A 17,049-nucleotide genomic window follows, 5' to 3' on the forward strand; every position below is an offset into this window, starting at 1 on the left:
GCTTTGGCTATTTTGGTTTAATGATTAAATTTGCGTGTTTGAACAAGTTTTTTCACACCACATTGTATCCAAAGAAAGTAAAATAACTTTTTTTCCTAATCTTGCTGTAACTTGAATCCTTTACACCTCCATGGCAGAAGAAGACTGGAACAAATTAACAAAAAAATACAATGAATACGAAATAGCTTTTATATTGACTGTTTATTCATTTTCCGAATTTATTTTTACAATAAACATATAAAAACCTACTCACCTTTGTAATGTTAATTAAACGATCTACACCAAAGGACCCCTTTTTTGTTATTTGGGTTTTAACCACACGAGTTCAGTGTCCCCTGTAAGGGTTTCGCTATAGCGCTTTTCCGAGTCGAAACATTTTTTCCTTTTTATTCAGGGCGGCGCTTAAAGCGTCTAATGAAAATATCCAGGACTCTGGAAATTTAAGAGTTTATAAATGTAGCCCTAAAACTTTATTTTGAACCAAAAAAAAGACCGTTTTAGGGTTGACTGATATTAGAATTTATGATGTTTACGGTTTTATGAAAAATACCCTGGGAGCTTCTGGAGCGTGGTTCAATTATTGGATTAAAAGCACAGTTAGAAGAAGGAAATTAAAGCTAATTTGTTTGTTCTTGATAGTGTAATATGTTTACATAAAAAAAAACACTATGTAATTTATATTATGTTTTCCTAATGACTGATATAGAGCTACATATTTTGTTTAATTACACTCTATTTGTTTAAGGTATTATAGTCAACATCTGTAACACAAACACCAATTATCTAACTTTGATGTGTGTGTATAATTGATATAATGCTTTTACAGGAGTTTACTATCAAATTATCGGATTACGTTTATATTTGGGTTTTTTTCTGAGCATATAAAAGAGAGATATGCAGATATCGTCAATTACATTTTGTGGTAACCCAAAACTAATCCATTTTTTGTTTGTTTCAGGCTCAATGGAAACCAACCTGAACCCCTAAAATAATGTTGTTGTGACATGACCCAGTGGCAGTACATGGAAATCATCATTACTTTGTGCGTGGGCGGGTGTATCGTAGGATCTCTCTTGTTGTGCTATTCTTGCGTCTTCAGACATTTGTGTTGTCCACCAAAAAGACGAAAGTCCCAACAGAATGCGGACAAAACGAGCCCGGAGTCCATATCCTTAAAGTACATGACGCACTTGAGCAGTCAACCTACTGATATTAGTCAAGTGTAATAAGTGTGTAAAAAACTGTGGATGATTTGAAATCAGAAAATCATTAAGTGTAGAGTGGTATAGATATTAAAATGGCGACCAAAAAGGGTCAGAACGGCGCTAAATCAACTGGCTGGAGGGTAAGTATTAAGTATCAAAGAGCAACTTAACTGTTTTTCTTTCTGATTATTCGGATTTCAGGTTTACCAGCCAACTAACAGTTCTTTACCCTCCAGTCATTAGCTTTATCATGCAACTCTGGCACTACTTTGAAATAATCCTTACGCTGGTGGTCGGAGGATGCATCGTGGGTGCCTTGCTCATTTGCTACACGTGCGTGTTTAAGCAACTATTCTGCCCGCCTCGACAAGACCAAACCAATGGCAAATCGAGTCCTGAATCGATATCCCTGAAGTACATCACGACTTATAGCAGCCAAGGTACGGACACTAGTCCCGTGTAAATTTTTGTACATTGGAACGTTTCTATTAAATCACTGTTTTTTTATAGTAATGTGGTTTCAATGACAAAATAGGCTAGAATCACATTTTTAGAAAGTTTTATATTACACTAGGAACAAATTAGAAAAAAAATAGTTCTAGACTCTAATATAATCACAATACATTATCACTTCTAAATTTGCACCTCGATTTATTTTAAAACAGTGTAGAACACAAATTATGTATGGCAAAAATCAAAGTGAAATAGTATGACGTAACCCCATTTCATATACATTATTGAATGCAGGTACATCAACTTCTATTGCAGTCTAAGAGAATTACACTATTATTTCAGATTAATGGCAACAATGTACTTTTGTTACTACACCTGCAGAAAGCCTTTAAACCTACTTACATCACAAGTATTTTCTGCCCTGTTTAATTATTAGCGATTCACATCACAGGTTTGTTCTTAACTAGTGATAATAAAAATGACTTTTACACACAGTAAGCCAAAAATTTTACAATAAACTTCCAAAACCAAAAAAATAACAGTTTTAAATTTCTTTCACAAAAACACACGCATATAATTTATGAACTGTATAGCTGAGTTTACTTCAGATTTCCTTTACTAAGTTTTAATAAACAGGGTGACCCATCATATATGACCCTTTAACGAATATTTTGCATGACCAAAGTCGTCAAAATATGGCTAGAAGACTTTTTTAAGTCTCAATCGATAGTTTCGTCACCGTAACATCTAGTGGTAACGTTATAATACGTCTTCTAACGTTATATGCTTATTGGTAACTCATCAACGTTTTATTACGAACCAATTTCTCTCCTGTAACAATGGTTACGTTTTGAGACGTACTTTTGCTAACTGGGAAATTAAGTTTATTAACCTATAAAATGCCATGAGCTGAAATTTTTTTCAACATTTTCCAGATGGTGATATTCTGCCATTTTTTCTCATGCAAACTTTAGGTTTCTTATTATTTAGTCCAATCTGTTATTTCTGAAAAGCTCAGTTATATTCAGGGTGGTCAAAACAGTCTTGTAAGGGCTATAATATTTAGTTAAAAAACAGGATCGTTTATAGTAGGCCACCCTGTATTTAAAAAAACACTGTGAAAATCCTCTCTTTACAGTGCAACAATAACGGCCTGTGAATCCACTCAACATTGCGATTTCATTCAAACTTTAATCAGTCCAAACTTAAAAACAGCATTATAGACGTTCATAAAGCAAAAGCTTCTAACCAAATCAATGATAACACGAAATTCGAATGTTTAATCCGCAAAATAGTTAGCTTATCATTTGAGCTTAATTTTGTGCAGCTTGAGTTTAAATCCGAGCATCTCGGATAAAACCCCTGAAAGGGCAGACAAAATTACCAGTTTGGTTACGTTGTACAGTATCGGATTGGCTGAAAGTCCGGATATTTTGAAAGGGTTCTCCAACTCCTGTAAATGAGGACACTAGAAAACATTTTAACGTGCACCAAAAACGTACCTTGAGAAGATCAATAGCTAATTTCAATACGTTATTAGCCACAGTCAACTCGTCTTTTTTGTGGGGTTTCTGTTCAATTTGAAGGTGTAAATTGATTTGTTCGGTTATGAGTACGGAAAGGTTGCGATACTTTTTGTTGATTTTGGTGCCTAATGTGATGAACCTTAAGAGCATCACACCCAGACCAAAGCACCAAATTAAGGCTTCCAGATAATACTGGGAGAAGGAGACTGTTTCCTAATTTATTGCAATACATTGGTTAATCAAAACTGGAACTAAATTCACCAAATACCTTTAAAAGCTCTGCACATAAAAAGGCAAGCAGTAGTAAAGTAACCACAAAAGCAGTGGAGACGATCACGTCAACGGATCTTTGCGGCCCTCGTTTTTTCAAGTAAGACCTCACCGACAGCCATGTTTTAATATTTCTCACCTAAAATAACACATTACGTGACAAACCCATTTACCAATACCATCGAATCTAATACTTTGTTAAGCCTGAAATGAGGTAGTGCAGATTTGCGCGCCCTTCTCGATGATGTAAGGTGCGAAAAAAGTTTGGCGTACAAAAGTCTTTGTTTGAACGTTCTTTCTGCTACCGCCAACAGAAAGAAGACCATACAGGCGAAGATGAAACGTTGAAGCATTGCCATAGCAACGATGTAACGTTCCCTACAGTTAAACTTGATGTGACTTCAACAATTTTAATAATAAAAGACTGACCATAGTGATGTACCCAAAGCAACGTGGATAAATTCCACAAATCGATCAGGCAATTCATCGGTGACCACATAAATAGCATCGATCGGAGAACCGGAAACGACAAAACGATGACTTCCGTTCTTACAAGCCTCCCACAAGTTCTTAACGTCGGTGCTGCCATCGGTTAAACGACAAATCAAAGGGAGGAAAGTCAGCAAGGTGGAGAGAACAATTCCTGCATAAAAATAATCGGGAGTGGATGGTGTGGCTTCCACTTTGCTGATTATTATCGAACTGATGTCTAGCATCGATAGGTCAGCTTTCTTGATTTCGTCCCTTTTGTAAATAGTACAACTAGCTGGAAAAACCTATCTGATTCTAGTAGACTCAAGAATGTTCAGTACTAAACCTTTAATTGACGGTGGATTTAAAAAAGCATTACTGTCCCCATCAACAAGAAAGCAATCTGGACACCGTTCTGGTGGTGGAGCTGCATCAGACACATCATCTAAATCACTGCTGCAATCTTCACTGTTTGTTGTTACCCCTGAAACATAGTTGTAGACATTTCAAGTCATAGAGTATGTACACGGCTTACCAGCAGTCCAATCTCTAGGAGATGACAGAGCTTCATTTTCAGTGTCGCACGTACTGTCAAGTACCGATGTCACGGCTATCGTTGGGAGATGCTGGACTGAAATTCGACGCTTTGTCTGCAAAACAAAACCACATCATAACCATATTTTCAAATAACAAATACACTCACAATAATTGTCTGTTTTTGAAATTTGAAAACCTCATCGGCCTCACTTTCTGAATCGGTGCAGCACAATTTCTTCGTCACCTTATCGCCCAACTGTTTCACCCAATTTTCACATTTTAAACATGACGTGCAATTCGAATTGTTCTCATCCAGATCTTGTTCCTGACTGCCTGCAATGAAAATCGTAATTAACCAAAGTCTAATTTTTATCGTACCTAGAGCACAACCTCTCTTACAGTGTACACAAGACGCTTCTTGAGGAGGCATCTCTTCAGGTTTATTAACCAAATCTTCGATCACAAACTCCGCAACCGGTTCGTCCTGCACAGGAGTACTAGTTTCCACTGTTGTACTATTTTGCACTGAAAATTCAATGTTAACAACAATCAGGCGTTTTTTTCTACACCCAATTAGGATTATTCCAATAACAGGTAAACAACTAATTATCAATTAGTGCACGGTTAAATGTGGTGTCGTTAACCTACCATTAACTGGCTCGCTTTTTTCGCTGGGGGCCACTTCTTCTTCGCTAGTTCGTGAGCCGTTGCCTACAAGACTTTCGAAACCGTCATCGTCGACATTGAATTTTCTTAACCAAGGAGTAAGTCTACAGTTTCAAAGGATTTACTTCACAATTGATTTAAACAGTTACAATGACTTACTTATTGTACTTGTGACGTCCCCAGTTTGGTTTAAACTGGACGTGTAAAGGACCATTCTTAACACGGGAATACCTATAAGGATTATGAGGTTTGTAATATTATTTGTAAATGTATTGCTATTTGCCTATCTTTCCTAACAATCAACTTCTAAATTAAATTATAAAGTGTAATTCCAAACAAATACTTGCCTTCGTTTCCCACTTTTGTCAATTTCTTCAGCAAATTGCTTCTTTTTGCGACTTCTACCACTTTTCTGCTTATCGGGTATGGTAGCGACGATTTGCGAATGAATTAAACTTAACAACCATGCCATTAAAATTGGCACCATGACTTCCATACAGGATATACTCTGAGAGTGTCAAAATGTAATAAACCCTCTTAAACAAAATGGCACTTACCTCAAAATCTGAGTAAGAAAACGTGTACGTATAAACAAAATATATTACTATGTTAACCATTTGCACTATGTAAAGGATTAGAATGATACTGAAAAATCTGCCGGATGTTTGACGCATCCACCAGTTGGCGTAGAAGGGCATTAAGAGCCATCTTAAAGTGGCCATTCTGGCTACTTTCATGAAACCATGTTGCGGTTTAGCTTTTGTGAACGACGACCCTATAATAATCATTAAAACCCATAATATTAAAAATAGGTTGTGTAAACCGTCGTAAATAACAATAAGATAATGTCCTGACTACTTAAATAAGAGAAAAGTTTTACCTCGAACTAAATCTAAATCAATTAGTTCAGTGTTGGGCTTTGCTGATCGCATCTGAATATGATTCAATCCATAGATCCTCTGTTCCCTCTGCTCTATTTTGGTTTCCCATAGTTGCTTATCGTATGTGCCAATCTTCTGTTGATACCTACAGGAACACATTACAAATACTTCAAATTCTAATCCATCTATTAATGGATGTTGCTTTGCAACAATGTTGTCTTATTTAGACAAAACCAGGTGATTCAGTAATGAAGATAAAAGTAATAAACCTACCTAGCAAATAAACATTCCATTGACTTGGAAACTGACTAAACTTTTTATCTTCAAAGTTTATTATGCACCGAAAACCCACTCATACAACTGCAAAAGTATTGACACTGCTGCAAATGTATTGTATATGGCATATAAAAGAGAATTTTCCAATCAAACACAATTACGCGCAATATCAAACAATGAACTTGATTTCTTAAGCTGCTGAACGCTGGAATAACGCTGAGCAAGCACATTCTTGTTTAAAACCCATTGAAACACTCAGTAAACGCGAAAATATAAATTTTTTAATGTTGAGATGTATTTTTAACATTTCCCAGAATCGGACGTGTCAATTTTGCCTAAAACTTTATGTAAACACTGAATGTTTTTTTACTGAGCAGATTATTTTTAAAACAAATACAGGTTGATGAAATTGGTGAATTACATTTCTTGGTTGCATAATTATTAGAGATATTATTTTGAGCCCAAACAGATCAGGATGATATAAAGGTCAACAAGAGTTGATAGTGGCACATTATTGAATATACACAGATACACATTTATCAGAATTATGTGCAAATAGTTGAATGCATTTTTATATAAATAGGAAATATACTGGTGTTCATATCAAGACAAATTTAAATATTGCTGTTTATTCAGAGGTTTTTGAGGAAATTTCCATTTTTGCTTTAAAGTAGTATTATTAATTAATTGTGTTAACATAGTAACTTAATGTAGATATCTACAATCAAATCATTCAATTCCTAGAAGGCTGAGAATAGGTTTGTATTTATCAATTTTGATTAGAAGGTCAGTGACAATTGTATTAACACTGTATCAATATTTAAGGAAGAAATTAGGCTGTATCACAAGTTTTTTGTAATTCATATAATTTCTTAAACACAATAAGTTAGAACATTAGTATTCTAAGATAAAAAATCAAAACATAGTACTAATATGGCATACAAATGGGTGAAACAAACGACTTAAATGTATTTGAGTATGTGTAATCTTCAACATGTTTGTTATTACTACAAGTGCACATAATCTCAGGAGACTGGTGGATTAGGAAACACTTACAATCAATTCCATTTATGAATACACATCTACTTTAAGTGATGAAAGGAATGAGAAAAACCTTTTACTTAAACTTGATCAATGAAGATCTAAAGACAAAACTATCCAGGTTCATATTTATAGCTTGACCTTGATTCTAATAACCTTTATTTTGACACACATTTAAAAATACACAGATTCCTACGCAATAGGTTTAAAAAACTGTGTAAACTACCTTTATAACCTGCTCTACATAACATTTACAGTAATTTTCATATAGAAATCAATAGAAATACTCAACTTACCAGATGAAAGTTTCTTCAATACCCATTTATCGTCAAATAAATCTGAGTGATAAATCTCTATGGGACCCAATTGAAAACTGGTTGTTAGTGTATGTCACACACGAAAAAATTTAATCAAATTAAATAAACTATGAGATATCCAGTTTATTCAAGATTTTGTTTAAAAATTGGTTTTATTATTAAATAAATCAAACAGCTGATTTTGCGAACCTTGTTGACATTTAAAGATGTCAGCTGTGGCAGTGTTGTCGTTTATCTCAGTTTATACGAGTTGAAGCATCAATTATTAAGGAATCGTTTTATCAGGTTTTATGAACATTTACCCATTTTTTTTTTCAAACTATTTTAATTACTAAATTATCAAAGTTAGCTAACCCAATTTACAACAGTTAAATTGGAAACAAATTTTAGGATATACTATTGAAGAAGAGATATGGCAATGCTGCATTATTTGTAATCTGTCAAAAGAGCTTACAAAAGAGTTAATTTTGAGGTTAAAATAAGGTTAAGTTTTATTTGAGACTTGTTTGAAGTATTTTTTCTTAATTTATTGCTTAAAGGAGGTCAACAATAGTAAAATAGTTCCTTAGTTTCCTTTATTAATTACTGTCTGAAGTATTAAAGGTAAGGGAATATCTTTTTTGTATCTCATATGTTGCACTAAATTTGTCTCCTAACACAATTCTCTTATTGATCATTACTATTATTTCCTGATAAATGTTATTTTTCCAGTTATGGGCAACTGGCAACTTGAAGTGGCCAAAATGGCCATGTATGTAGTATTTCCAGTTGGCATGTTCTACTACTTCAATCAGCCTGCCTTGTTTGAGGAATGGGTGATCAAAACCAAAAGAGAAATATTTCCACCTGAGGACCCAGAGATGAGGAAAGCATTTGAGGAATCTTTTAGGCTCTCAAGGGAGAAACATGCTATATCACTTGAAGAAAATAATTAATAAGTAGGTTCAGAAGCTCTGTAGTTGTTTGTGATGTGAGTAGTTTTTACTGTTATTATGTTATTAAGATTGTTTGTGATAAATAAAACAAGTTAAATTTTGTATGATCTAGAACTAAAAGAAAGTCTTTCAGACTGAATTTGCCATGGTACTGTTATGTGTGTAAAAGTGGGTAAATTTATCTTGTTTTAAAAGTTACCTATATTAAAACTTGACGGGAAAGTACTTTTGATAAGCAAAAAATTACAATAATTTCTTCTACAACATTTTATTGGTACAAAAAAAAATCAGGCTGATTTCCTTTTTGAGGCTATTTTTGCTGTTATCACAGCAATGCTTATAGGTAATATTGCAGCTAAAGCAAGAAACTTAACTGGAAATACTTGGGCTAAAAGCCCAGACATGGCTGGCACAATAAATCCAACTACTGTTAGTATATTTTCAAAAACACCAATCACTTTTCCTCTATCCTCAGCCATTGTTTGACTCACCAACATTTCCATTAGTTTAATGTCCAAAATCGCCCTGGGTATACACATCACTACTAAGAAAGCTACAAAAAGTAATATTCTGGGCGAAATTGCCATACCAATAAAGGAACCTATCAAAACCAAACCGCTTTTAATTACAATTTCATAATCGGGCATTTTATCAAGGAAATTGTTGGGTTTTAATTTAAATAAGTTGGTGGCGAGCGCAATCGAGCTAACCGTGAGGAACACCCTGCCCATATAAGGTCTCTGCACTTGGTAAGCGTCCATCAGAATAAATCCAGCGTTTGATGTGACGGTTACGATGGCAAAGTCGTAACCAATTTTCATGATAAACAGGGATTTGTAACGCGACCATGATACATTCCCCAAGTCCTGCAAGACTTTCTTTATTTTGCGTATGGTGTCCTTTAGGGCTGATGATTTAGGTTTCCTTCTGCCTTTGAACGGGTTTGGGTCTTTAGGTAAATTGTTCTTTACCAGCACTAAAAGAATGATAAGCATGAATACTAATTTTGTAATATGAATGTTAAATTTGGTGTTAGTGTGGTGAGTGTTTGGTTATGGCAGCATATAGGTTTTATAAGAGAGGAAAGGAACTTTTGTTACAATAAACATTGTAATTAAAAAAATGTAGTAACATAGTAACAAAATATAATAATAAAAAATCAAATCAGTCACATCTGATAATAATTTAAGTACATTGAAGCTTATTAGTAGAGGGTCAGAACTTACTCTAGACTGTCTTTTTCATTGTTGGCAACCAGAATAGACAATGCTATTGGTATAACTGCTGAACTTAATATAACCCGTTCTCCAAATCCTTTAGATAAGAACGCGGACAGTAAAGGAGCTATAAACATATTAAGAGAAGCTAAATTCTCATAAGCCCCTATTACTTTGCCCCGATCAGTTGGAGTAGTTTTCATTGAAATAAGTTCAGTTAGAATAGTGTCCAAAAGCGCTCTAGCAAAACACATTACTCCTAAGAAAGGTAAAAACATTAAAAAGCTACTAGACACAGCCATTGCAATATAAGAGATCAACAACACTATTCCAGCTCCAATAATCTTATTCTTATCACTAACATCCTGAAGGACGCTTTTCAGTCTCAGAAGCGAAACGTTAGCCACCACTCTACATAAACTGGTCATCATGAAAACGTAACCGATTGTGCGGCCTTTAATGTCGAACTCGTCCATTATGATGAGTCCGACGTTGGCGAAGATGATGCTGGTGCTCAGATCGTAAAAGCCTTTGATGTAAAACAGGTTTTTATAACGCGGCCAGGAGATCGTTTGAAGGCTTGTTACGGCCAGTTTAAGTTCGTTGAGCGCCTTGGAAGTTAATGAAATTTGCTGTTTGGTTTCCGTTTTTGTTTTTGAATCGTTTGAAATTTGATGAGCGGCGATAACTGAAAAGAGAAAAGGACTGTGAAATTTAATTTAAGGAATTTGATGAAAATTGATGACCGATGATGCCAAGGATAGTCACAGAGAGTTCTTTAAACATAATTATTATGAATCACCCTATAGAAGTGTCAAAAAGTGTGTTTTTGTTGCAACTCTGATGACTGAAAGCAAAACTTACGGGCAGCTACTCCCATAATGGTGGCCATTGCAAAAAAGGCAAGAGAAAATCCATTTCTGACTTCACTCAAAAAGCCACTGGACACCGAACCGACTAGAAAAGCAATGGACATAACGGGAGCGCATTTTCCAAAAAACGTCTTTTTCTCTTCTGGTGTTTTGTATGTATCAGCCACAATTGATCTCAATAGGATTCCAACTCCACTACCCAAAGCTGCAATAGTGTTTTAGTAAAATAGAAATTCCAAAATTGTTCATTGTATTGTATGAACAGTTTTGGAATTTCCGTATTTGTATAAACGTACATCCAATCAGTCTTCCTATAAAAACTACAGTCAAAGAATTCGAGGAAGCAATTAATGTGCTACCAATAGCGCTGGCTAGCAGACATTTGATTAGCAATCCTCTTCGTCCAATTTGATCACTCAAACTTCCCTAAAATTGCCAGGATTGTAGCAACCAAAGTTGTTGAACTGGATTTTTCAATACTTGCCACTATGGGATTCCAAACCAAACTGACGAAAGCGCAAATTGAATTCATAATTCCAAGGGCAAAGGGCGTTCCACCGATTGTTTTCAGAAAAGGGCTAAACGCTGGGATGAAAACTGCCAGGTTTAGCATATCCTAAAAAAAAATTGTTATTATATCAGTTCAAAATTAACTGCTAATTGTGAATAATATGTTGTTTAGATCTAAAAACGAGAAATAACTTGATCCATGACAGAAAATTAATATTTTTTTAAGGGTTAACCTATTAAAACAAATTTATTGCTTATTGTAGATATTATCCGACATCCTAATAATATCACCCTGAACACTTAGAAAAAAATTTTGGTTGCCTTATAACTTTAAGTATCAAAAAATCAGATAACACATTTATGAGTATTCCATCAATATTAATATTGCAGCATGACAATTCTTATTTTTTAGTGTGGTTTATTGGATTTATGAGACTGTTTCATGACTTGCATAATAGTAAAGTATGTTAATACTCACCAAAAAGAACAGAACATAAAGTAAATTCATCTTGATTATAGTGATTTAAAAAATGTTAAGAGAAGTAATTTGATAAACAGCCGGCACTAAATTATTCACTAGTATATTATCACACACACCGCATTGTTTGACTGTCTAATCTCGAATACTCAAATTCAGAATGCGCTCCTGGATCTTAAACCGACGCATATCTATATATCTTATCATTATAAAAGTAAATAATTTGGTTTCGATTCCGGTTTAATTAAATTTTACATGAACGTGAATAAAACTATACCGCGTTTGTTTTTTTATACACGACTATCCGTACTAAATTAATCGCGTTTTGTGTACACATTTGAGCGAAAATCTTTGATGTGTTATTGTAATGCATGACGCAAACCTGTTATATGCGCTTCCATTAATCGAAATCGACATGCTAATATACGTTTTCGAGGTTGTTACTGGAATTTTTACCACAGAAACCAGAAACCCAACTACTAACTTGTTTAATGTAGTAATAAGATTCTTAAATATTAAGATAAATAAAAAATGAGCACATTTTTGTTATCGCTGGTTTAAATACAGAATTTAATATTGTTTCGTATTATTTTAATAAAAAAATCGGTTATCTCTAAACTCTAAAACTATGGTTCTGTGTTTTATTATTTTTAAGTGCTCGAGTTGTGGTGGAGAATAGTTCGGAAAATCACCACGCGGCGCTGCGTTACAACGATTCGTCTCTAACGTCACTCACTAGAAATATCAAAAACATATGTTTATGACAGTGACATGTAATTAAGAAAACCCAAACAAATCCTTGTTGTCATGGGTTCATGTTTACACTGTATTAAATTAAAAGGCGACAAACTCCTTAAATGACTCATAAAGCTTATTTATTCGTGTTCCCTATCGGTTAATACCCATTTAGGAGTGATCAACTAGTCTAGAATATACACCCGTTTGGTACAATGGCAAAGAATAAAATTTCAGAGATTTTAGAGAGTATTGAGCCCCAAAAACGCTTAAAACAGTTAATTGACCACAGCAATTTAATTGAAGTGGACCCCAATGTACCACCAAATAGGTATGCACAACCACACATCATAAATTTACAGTTTTTCATTTATGTAATTGTAAGGTATTACCGTTCTGGATTGGAAATGGTGAGAATGGCTAATGTGTACTATGATGAAGGAAACCTGGAAAGTGCTTATTGTTTGTACCTGAAATTTATGACGTTGTTTTTGGAAAAAATCCGCGGACACCCCGATTTTGCCAAGGTACCACCAGACATGAAAACAGCCAATCAAAAGAAAATCAAAGAAGTGCTGCCCAAAGCTGAGAAACTAAAGCAGAAATTGCTGGAGGTTTATAAAAAAGACTATGACCTTTATATGGGAAAAATTGTAAGTTTGATTTGATTGTTTAGTGGTTGGTATAAAGTTTAATGTAGAAGCAGCTGCAAATTGAAGAAGATAAAAGAAGGAAAACTGCACTAAAAGTTAAAGATGAACAAAAAAGTTTACCTGTTAAGCCTCAAGACTTTGTAACAGCTGAAATTCCTGGCTCTATTGACAATGTGTCCTATCCAGACTCAACTTTAACTAGTCCAACAGTTACACCAATACCATCTGCACCCTTATTACCATCAGAAAGGTATACTTGGTGTAGTTGGTTTGAATAGTAGTTAAACAATGTAAATTGTTGTAGCAATCATTCATTTCCTCCAGTACCAACTTATGACAGGAGTAAAAAACCATCAAGTAGTTCTTTAACTGAAAATTATGATACTAATGGGTTGAGGACAGTTTTAGTGCCTTCTAAAGTTATGACACTTTTTCAAAACTTAGCCCAAAGTAATACTAAGAAAAATATTGAAACTTGTGGTATTTTAGCTGGAAAACTGGTAATAATTGTTTATTTAAAGCTTTCATAGACATTTCTAATGGTTTTAAATAAATTTGCAGGAAAGAAATCAATTAATAATCACTCACATGATAGTCCCTAAACAAAATGGCACTCCAGATTCCTGCACTACAACAAATGAGGAGGAAATCTTTGATTACCAGGATCAGTATAATTTAATCACAATTGGGTGGATTCATGTTTGTATTTGTTTGAAAAAAAAATTAACTTATTATTGTAAATTATTTTTTCTGTGTACAGACTCATCCAACTCAAACAGCATTCCTGTCTAGTGTTGATCTGCATACACAATGTCCTTATCAGTTACTTATGCCTGAGGCTATTGCCATTGTTTGTTCTCCGAAATTCAATAAGTAATACTGCAAACAGTATTTAAATTGTGGTGTATATGTTTATTGTTTTCAGTACCGGATTTTTCCATTTAACTCCAAATTATGGTTTACAGTATATTGCCGGCTGCCGAAAGTCTGGTTTTCATCCACATCCTACTGATCCTCCTTTATTTAAGGTAACTCTATCATTTTCTTTAATTGCACTCAAACTGTTGCTATTTCTAATTTGTTTGCAGACTGCTGATCACATTAAGATAACCGAATTGCCACTGGACGTCTTAGATTTGCGTAAGTAAGTCAAACACTAATTTTATAAATACTTTTGTTGGTTCAAGCTATGTGCCTCTGTATTTGGGTGTAAACGGTTTAATGATGCACATATTTTTTCTGTAAGTCTTCTAGATATGAGAAGTTTCTATTTATTTGTTGCTTAGGTAGATATACTCTATTCAGTGGCTTCTGACTGTTGGGTCATCATCAAAGTGGCTTGAAAAGCATTTTGAATGTACCAAAAGATTTCTAAATGTTACCTTCTAAAAAGTGTCAGAGCGCTTTACAAATGTCTTAAACCTCCCCATAACTGTTTTAAATTGCGTGAGGCCTCTACAAGCCTTCTAAACCGTCTGAGATTTGTTTAATTAATGAACACTGATTGCTTGGTCATATAAAATATAATTTATGGTATAGCCCTTCACTGTTTTTTGCTGACGCAACAGTCACGAGTCGCTGAACAGACTATACCTAATAAATTGTGATTGTAAATTTACCAAAGTGAAGATTTATATTATAGGAAGATAGTTTATTCGAATTTTAGTTCGTAATTAAAGTAATATACTTCAATCTGCTAGTGTTGCCTTCAGAGAGACTTCAGTCGTATTTTTTGTTACTTGCAATAATAGATTTTTATAAAGGAATTGGGTAATAATACTACAAATGGCCCTACACAATTTATTAATTCTTTCTTTAACACCTGTGATTTGTAGACTTAATTTAACGCAACATTTTTCTATTAAGGTTTAATAAAACAAACACATCAATATATGGTTTTACTTGTAGTTGCACATTGAGCCTGGTATCACAGATAAATTCTTTAATATAATACAATAATAATTAATGTTCTTAAATCGAAAAATGTTTCAAGTCATTAGGATTATTATTATATTCCGGGAATTCCTCGGCTTCTACCAGTAAAGTACGGCTTCCGTATCGGTTTCTGTGGTAAAAATATTGATTCTAACTCTGGTTTTTTCAAAAAAAAAAAAAACAAATTTACCCAAGGTAGTTTCTCCAAATCAAAAGTGCTGCGTAACATAAAATTGACATTGCAACAAACATACTAATCAGTACGATTGCCAGTGGTTTGTGGGTAATTTCGTCGCTGGTTTCTTCTAAAAAATTGAGTTGTAAACCTGTGTAGTTAATAGCAAATCACGTTATCTGATGGTTTATTATGATTACATTTGTTATTGTCATTAACGCAGAGCGAGTTTCAAGGCTGCTTAGAAAAAAACTAAAGTTAGCAGATTAATTCCAGTTTTCTTGAATTAGTTGGTCAGTTTTTAGAGTTTTACTTTGCTTGATTAAACACACGTACCTTCTCTATGGCGTCTTAGCTCATCTTCGGTGTTTTCTCCGTCTTCAATTAGTTCAACCTGCTGGTCGATTTTATCCGGGAAATGTACGGTCATTTCAGGATCCAGTGGATTTAATAATAAATATTGACCTGAAGCATTAGAATATTATTGATAAATCGATTTTATTGATTAGCAAAATGACTGGCTGGAATTTATTTAGAATGTATATCAGTGACTATTATTTACCATAATCTGTTTCCGGGTTGTGAAGTAAATCATTTACTTCAGTATCAATGGGTGTATCATCAACCTTTTGAGTATTTAGGTCATCAACTGCTTGCGTCTGATTAGTTAATGGTTCACCTGAAAACCATTAATCCACTAAATAATGTCTGATTCATATAATATTTGGGGTGTTTACCGTTTGAAGTTTCATTCAGTCCTGAAACCCGTAAAAAATCGTCTTCACTATAATTAATATTTAGGGGTTCATTTTGTGATTCATCCTTTTGGGAAGAATTAATTGTTGCAGAGTTGTTATGAAAGTCCAGCCCATCTTGGTTCTGCAAACTTGAATTGGAGTTTACTTGATTTTCAAGGATTCTTTGGTCGATGTGATGTTCTGAAACAAATTAATTAGGTTTTTAGACCGGTTTCAGATTTGCGCAAGAGAAATCCTTGCAATTTTTAAATTACAAATATTGGTGTAACTTTTATCTAAACCAACTACGTCACACCTGAGTGTGATTAAAATTTGCATTAAGGCAAATTTTTGACGATCAAAATTCAAATTCCTTATTCTACTCACCATCACATTTGGTTATAGAAATCGCACACAACAACAGACTAAAAATACAAACTGAAAGAACTCTCATTTTTGCTTGCGCGCCTATAAAACACTGTTAATTAAGCAAAAACAGGTACCCAAATGTACGTGTATAAATTGATAAGAATTCTATTTATTAGGTGATTAAAACTTTAGATAATAACAAAGGTCGATAATAAACGTTCATAATGAGACGCGCGCAGTTTAGTCGCCAATACATTGGCTATAACGACCCGGCACTATCACCAGTACGTTAATGAATACCTGACTACCTTATTCAGGTAGTACTTTTACACCTGAGACCCCACATTTCCGGAGTGGTGGAATTATCCGGTAATAGTTTTGTTTTTAACTGGAAGAGTCTTAGTCACTGTGGTACTTATGAACGGTCAGTGGATGACGAATAAAGAATACCATCACATAGTGTTGTTCATTACAATAAATTATAATGTAATATGGTATTAGCGTAAATGACAACTTTCTAAAGACGTATAATTTAAGAATTAACCGCTCTAAGTATGATTTTTTTTTGATTTGTTAATTAAGTAGTTCAGGGTTTTGTTTTTGTATGTTTTAATCACTTGACAAAGCATTTTTTGTATATCTGCATATTGAAATCTAAATTGACTTTTATTCTGCTGGCTAAAATACTGTGACAAATAGCTTTCCTGTTTTATGGAGAAGCATGTAATAACTCTGTTTAAATTCCCTAATAAACACCTAATGGTGAGGCATATTTTGATTGTATGAGGTT

General features: G+C 34.0%; 5 protein-coding genes across 10 annotated transcripts; 2 read left to right on the forward strand and 3 right to left on the reverse strand.

Annotated features, from left to right (window-relative positions):
- Nucleotides 1–1,747: 1,747 nt before the first annotated feature.
- Nucleotides 1,748–7,847, reverse strand: phtf (putative homeodomain transcription factor). Of its 4 annotated transcripts, none has more exons than XM_081987478.1 (15): nt 7,623–7,847; nt 6,009–6,154; nt 5,686–5,903; nt 5,476–5,636; nt 5,288–5,359; nt 5,111–5,214; nt 4,853–4,987; nt 4,629–4,795; nt 4,461–4,575; nt 4,272–4,409; nt 3,884–4,220; nt 3,649–3,832; nt 3,453–3,593; nt 3,161–3,397; nt 1,748–3,111 (listed from the first exon to the last, which is right to left on the reverse strand). In XM_081987478.1, exons 1-15 carry the CDS (start codon nt 7,646–7,648, stop codon nt 2,962–2,964), a joined length of 2,331 nt encoding a protein of 776 aa, XP_081843604.1. In that variant the 5' UTR covers nt 7,649–7,847; the 3' UTR covers nt 1,748–2,961. The 4 variants fall into 4 exon arrangements, with proteins under 4 accessions (XP_081843604.1, XP_081843603.1, XP_081843601.1 ...); XM_081987477.1 differs by having other exon boundaries at nt 4,862–4,987; nt 5,111–5,232; XM_081987475.1 differs by having other exon boundaries at nt 5,111–5,232.
- A 237-nt stretch (nt 7,848–8,084) lies between these two features.
- Nucleotides 8,085–8,680, forward strand: LOC145734252 (protein PET100 homolog, mitochondrial). Its single transcript, XM_081987523.1, has 2 exons — nt 8,085–8,246; nt 8,355–8,680. The coding sequence occupies exon 2, from the start codon at nt 8,357–8,359 to the stop codon at nt 8,576–8,578; it is 222 nt and encodes a 73-aa protein (XP_081843649.1). The 5' UTR covers nt 8,085–8,246; nt 8,355–8,356; the 3' UTR covers nt 8,579–8,680.
- Nucleotides 8,681–8,830: 150 nt separating this feature from the next.
- LOC145734237 (solute carrier family 67 member A2-like) lies at nt 8,831–11,975 on the reverse strand. 2 transcript variants are annotated; one of them, XM_081987496.1, is made up of 5 exons: nt 11,656–11,975; nt 11,152–11,283; nt 10,964–11,093; nt 10,660–10,872; nt 8,831–9,554 (listed from the first exon to the last, which is right to left on the reverse strand). In XM_081987496.1, the coding sequence occupies exons 1-5, from the start codon at nt 11,683–11,685 to the stop codon at nt 8,866–8,868; spliced, it is 1,194 nt and encodes a 397-aa protein (XP_081843622.1). In that variant the 5' UTR covers nt 11,686–11,975; the 3' UTR covers nt 8,831–8,865. The 2 variants fall into 2 exon arrangements, with proteins under 2 accessions (XP_081843622.1, XP_081843623.1); XM_081987497.1 differs by lacking the exon at nt 8,831–9,554 and adding an exon at nt 9,707–10,483 and having other exon boundaries at nt 11,656–11,963.
- A 446-nt stretch (nt 11,976–12,421) lies between these two features.
- LOC145734235 (STAM-binding protein-like) lies at nt 12,422–14,932 on the forward strand. The gene is made up of 8 exons (XM_081987494.1): nt 12,422–12,721; nt 12,776–13,043; nt 13,091–13,293; nt 13,348–13,543; nt 13,605–13,742; nt 13,804–13,916; nt 13,969–14,071; nt 14,132–14,932. Exons 1-8 carry the CDS (start codon nt 12,606–12,608, stop codon nt 14,189–14,191), a joined length of 1,197 nt encoding a protein of 398 aa, XP_081843620.1. The 5' UTR covers nt 12,422–12,605; the 3' UTR covers nt 14,192–14,932.
- LOC145734246 (uncharacterized) lies at nt 14,929–16,559 on the reverse strand. Of its 2 annotated transcripts, none has more exons than XM_081987515.1 (6): nt 16,278–16,559; nt 15,891–16,091; nt 15,716–15,832; nt 15,490–15,618; nt 15,169–15,304; nt 14,929–15,108 (listed from the first exon to the last, which is right to left on the reverse strand). In XM_081987515.1, exons 1-6 carry the CDS (start codon nt 16,342–16,344, stop codon nt 15,015–15,017), a joined length of 744 nt encoding a protein of 247 aa, XP_081843641.1. In that variant the 5' UTR covers nt 16,345–16,559; the 3' UTR covers nt 14,929–15,014. The 2 variants fall into 2 exon arrangements, with proteins under 2 accessions (XP_081843641.1, XP_081843642.1); XM_081987516.1 differs by having other exon boundaries at nt 15,169–15,283; nt 16,278–16,551.
- Nucleotides 16,560–17,049: the final 490 nt, after the last annotated feature.

The sequence above is a fragment of the Ips typographus genome, linkage group LG9 (genome assembly GCF_016097725.1).
Source record: "Ips typographus isolate SLU linkage group LG9, UJ_Ityp_2.0, whole genome shotgun sequence".
Taxonomy (NCBI): Eukaryota; Metazoa; Arthropoda; class Insecta; order Coleoptera; family Curculionidae; genus Ips; species Ips typographus.

What these genes read in the sequence shown, in the direction of transcription:
- LOC145734237 (XM_081987496.1), bottom strand. Translation starts at nt 11,685, where the DNA reads ATGAATTTACTTTATGTTCTGTTCTTTTTG. An exon ending in TTTATGTTCTGTTCTTTTTG is followed by an intron (nt 11,284 to 11,655) that starts GTGAGTATTAAC and finishes ATTTTTTTTTAG; the next exon opens with GATATGCTAAACCTGGCAGT. An exon ending in CATTATGGGAGTAGCTGCCC is followed by an intron (nt 9,555 to 10,659) that starts GTAAGTTTTGCT and finishes TCATTCTTTTAG; the next exon opens with TGCTGGTAAAGAACAATTTA.
- phtf (XM_081987475.1), bottom strand. Translation starts at nt 7,648, where the DNA reads ATGGGTATTGAAGAAACTTTCATCTG. An exon ending in ATTGAAGAAACTTTCATCTG is followed by an intron (nt 6,155 to 7,622) that starts GTAAGTTGAGTA and finishes GTGTTCCTGTAG; the next exon opens with GTATCAACAGAAGATTGGCA. An exon ending in TTGTGTACACTGTAAGAGAG is followed by an intron (nt 4,796 to 4,852) that starts GTTGTGCTCTAG and finishes TTTTCATTGCAG; the next exon opens with GCAGTCAGGAACAAGATCTG.
- LOC145734252 (XM_081987523.1), top strand. Translation starts at nt 8,357, where the DNA reads ATGGGCAACTGGCAACTTGAAGTGGCCAAAATGGCCATGTATGTAGTA.
- LOC145734246 (XM_081987515.1), bottom strand. Translation starts at nt 16,344, where the DNA reads ATGAGAGTTCTTTCAGTTTGTATTTTTAGTCTGTTGTTGTGTGCGATT. An exon ending in CAACCCGGAAACAGATTATG is followed by an intron (nt 15,619 to 15,715) that starts GTAAATAATAGT and finishes CTAATGCTTCAG; the next exon opens with GTCAATATTTATTATTAAAT. An exon ending in GCTAAGACGCCATAGAGAAG is followed by an intron (nt 15,305 to 15,489) that starts GTACGTGTGTTT and finishes TTAACTACACAG; the next exon opens with GTTTACAACTCAATTTTTTA.
- LOC145734235 (XM_081987494.1), top strand. Translation starts at nt 12,606, where the DNA reads ATGGCAAAGAATAAAATTTCAGAGATTTTAGAGAGTATTGAGCCCCAA. An exon ending in TCACAATTGGGTGGATTCAT is followed by an intron (nt 13,743 to 13,803) that starts GTTTGTATTTGT and finishes TTCTGTGTACAG; the next exon opens with ACTCATCCAACTCAAACAGC. An exon ending in CTGATCCTCCTTTATTTAAG is followed by an intron (nt 14,072 to 14,131) that starts GTAACTCTATCA and finishes ATTTGTTTGCAG; the next exon opens with ACTGCTGATCACATTAAGAT.